The sequence below is a fragment of the Salvia hispanica genome, chromosome 4 (genome assembly GCF_029641045.1).
Source record: "Salvia hispanica isolate PSC_SH4W2 chromosome 4, Shi_PSC_v1, whole genome shotgun sequence".
NCBI lineage: Eukaryota > Viridiplantae > Streptophyta > Magnoliopsida > Lamiales > Lamiaceae > Salvia > Salvia hispanica.
Genome location: NC_142695.1, coordinates 1,942,739 through 1,946,251, shown reverse-complemented (window position 1 = coordinate 1,946,251; position 3,513 = coordinate 1,942,739). Strand labels below are relative to the sequence as shown.

The 3,513-nt window shown below is 33.8% G+C and overlaps 1 protein-coding gene across 1 annotated transcript; it reads right to left on the bottom strand.

Moving 5' to 3' along the window:
* Window positions 1-295: 295 nt before the first annotated feature.
* LOC125193146 (uncharacterized) lies at window positions 296-1,211 on the bottom strand. The gene has a single exon (XM_048090889.2). It carries the CDS (start codon window positions 1,127-1,129, stop codon window positions 518-520), a length of 612 nt encoding a protein of 203 aa, XP_047946846.1. The 5' UTR covers window positions 1,130-1,211; the 3' UTR covers window positions 296-517.
* Between the last annotated feature and the right edge of the window lie 2,302 nt (window positions 1,212-3,513).

Sequence of the window (3,513 nt, the reverse complement as noted above, 5' to 3'; positions counted from 1 at the left end):
AATACTTTTATTCGTTATTATAGTTCTCCAATTTTATTTTTCTTAAATAGATTATATAAAAATAATGAAAGCTTTGGAATATTATAAAAAATCAATGTGCACACTTATATTATTGTTCTGTGAATTAATCATCTATATTATTTTTATATACTGTCTATTTTAATTTCAATATTAAACATGATCCCTTATTTTTTCAGTCAGATTAGTTAATGACCAATTAGAAAATTGACAATTATATTCCTGAAATACACTAAAAAATAATAAAACTACTAATTGACAATTAAAAGCCTAAACAAGAGGAAATGCCGAAATTACCCTTTCACATTTGTCCAAATGCTTACAAACTGAAGGGCATATTTGTAAATTCCACTACTATATATGGAATCAGATAGAATTTGTTTTCATAGGATCACAAATTGTTACTACCAGTTTAATGGTAATTCAAATTCACAACCAATTAATTGGAAAAAAATAAACGTCTTATTAGCTAAGTTGCGTTTCATCGTCGAAATCGAATTTACCTTCCGCCCCCGGCCCTCAGAATCGAGTCCATCCTCTGCAGCTTGAGCTGCTGCCGGAAATTATTTATGAACTCGTCGGCCTTCTCGTCCACCTCCTCGTCCCCTGCCGCCCTCTCCCTCACCGTCGCCGGCCTCCACCGCTCCTCCTCCTCCTCCCTCAGAACCGAGATCCTCTCGCTCGCCGACTTCTGCAGCGGCGGCCTCGCCGCCGGCGCCGCCCTCACCACCGCCTCCGACCTGGTCCTCACCACCACATGGCTCGGCGCGTCCGTCCCACGCGCCGCCGCATTGGGCGTGTCCTCCCCACGCGCCGCCGCGTTTGCCACCGGATCAGGCGCGTGGTGTGTCTCACGCGCCGCCTCGTCGGGCTGAGGAGGCTGTTCGGCCTCACGCGCCGCCGGCTCGGGCTGCGGGGGGAGGTAGGCGGACCGGTTGAACGACCTGACTCGCTCGAGGAACGAGGGGACTCGGACGAGCAAGTGGCGGTCGTTTCTCGGCGGTGGCGGATAGAGCTTGGATCGGAGGAAAATGGCGCCGATCATTACGTTGAGGACGCAGAAGAGGACCGGAGGAGTGAGCCAGCTCGCCACCGTTTCGACTCCGTTCATTGCTGCCGCTGCGACGTCGTTTCTCGGAGATATGATGGTGATGATTGGTGGTGTTTGTGTGGACGATAGTTGTGTGTGTATATATATACTGCAGTCTCATAATCCTTTTATAGTAAGGATACATAGGAAAATGATTTAATTATAAATATTGTGACTATTATTGAGTAGTTGAACTATTATGAGATCATTAATTAAAGTCAGTTACTCCGTACATTTTTATTTTTGAAAGATTTTCATTGTAAATTATAATTATTCTACTAAACCATTTTGTGTTTATTTCGGTGTGTTTCATAAAAATAATTTATTTATATTTTGGAGTAAAATTATTTCGCCTAACGAGATTGGCTATATATTTCCATTAATAATATTCAAATTTTTTTTTTATATATCCCTTTGCTTTACTAATTATTAAAGTATATACTAGCATTAAAATCTGTGTTATCGCATATTGTTTTGGGATGGAAGGAATAATATATAATAATAATAATAATATATTATATTTTTTATTACTCGCTCGTGCTTTATCAATTTTATATAAAGATTCGTCATATCCGCTTCATCAGCATCATTAATATGCCAGCCTCATCAATACGCCACAAAATTCATCTCAATTTCGAATTACGATTGAGATAAATCATAATTTTGTTTTTATAATTTTTACGATGAAAACGATACCTTTTGGGCACGTTTTAGATGTAGACTCGTCCATCTAATATTAAAACATCGTCGTTTTGGTATATCGTTTTGGTATAGTTACATAATCTTATGAGCCACGCCGATTCAATTTGACCGGAAAGAATCGAATCCATTGAAGTTGAAAATTTTGCACAAGCACCTAAGTTAATTTAAAAGATCGCGAAAAAATATTTAAATGCCTGCCTAAAATTTTGGCTATTGTGAGCTTGAAATCACACTTCTTAAGTCCTATCTTATTTTCATTTTTATTATATTTTCTAAATAAATTTCACATGATAGTAATTGATTCCACTCATATATAAAAGTACTAGAATTAATATTTGAGTCACTCATTATTTGTTCCTCACTTTCATTCACTATATCATAAAATTTGTGTCGAATGAAAATGTACTAATTTATGGACGTAGGAAATAAAAATTGATACTTTAGTTCTGTCATAGAGAACAATGAGAAGAGTTATTATAAACTTACTCAACATATCAATTTGTGCCATTGTATTCCAGTCAAAAAAGAAATGTCATCTCAAACTTTATGAATTTGTCTGTCACGTGTATAGGTCACACATAAGTTGATTTCTCATTTCTCCACTCACAACCAAATAAATTAAAGTTTTACATAATTTTCCCATCCACATATCCTCGATTCAAAACAAAATATATTTGTCGTCTTTGGAGAAATTAACTTGATATTTATCATATTACTTTGCACTTGATTATATAAGTATAAAATATACATATGAAAATGACAAGTTGATGGAAATAATTTATGTGCGGTTTACATCATTCATCTTGTCAACGATGCAAATTACCAACTAATGCCTATTAAATCAAACAAATTAGACTTTCCCACCACAACTTGATAATAATCTAATCTGACATTATTAATTATTTAAGTACGTCTTTTTTTTTAGTAATTATCATTGCATGAATGGTGAAGTTATAATAAATAATTAACTTATGAATAAAACTTCTAAAATCGACACCACGTTTCGATTTTTCTGTGGTTACAACATCCCTCATATTTTTCAAGGTGATGGGTGATGTCTATAGTAGTAAACTCTTTTGGCAGTATAGAGAATAAGCTTAGTTTTTTTTTTCAATTAGATGAAAATTACTCGCAAATTTGGATAAATACATACATACAATGATAGCCATAAATATAATGAGATATATGTATTTTCATTATTTTTTCTTTTCACATGAATGCATTTGGGGCAGAAAGCTGCACATACATCCAATAAAATAAGCTATGAAAAGCAATGGTAAAGATAAAAAGTAAGATTGGAGAATAAGACTACTCTTGCTTTTTTATGTTTAGTACTAGTAGATGATTGGAGAATAAAAGTAGATTATTGCAAAAATCAAAATATCTTGTCCATGATTCATTTATTTTATACATACAAAAATATAGTAATAAAATGATATTTAGTAAATTAATTAATGAATAGAAAATAAAATAAAATAGTGAATAAAGAATAAATTAATTAATTAGTAACAAAGATTAAAATGATTAATATTTATTGAATGATGAAAAGACTTATATACCCCGAGATATTCTGAAAAAATACTACTCTGTATGACTTAGTTACCTTCAAGAATGTTATAATTGTAAAATCATGTTTTTCTTTGAGAAGATTGAACTATCCTCACTCCTTTATCAATTTGAACTATTAAAAATATGATTGTGCG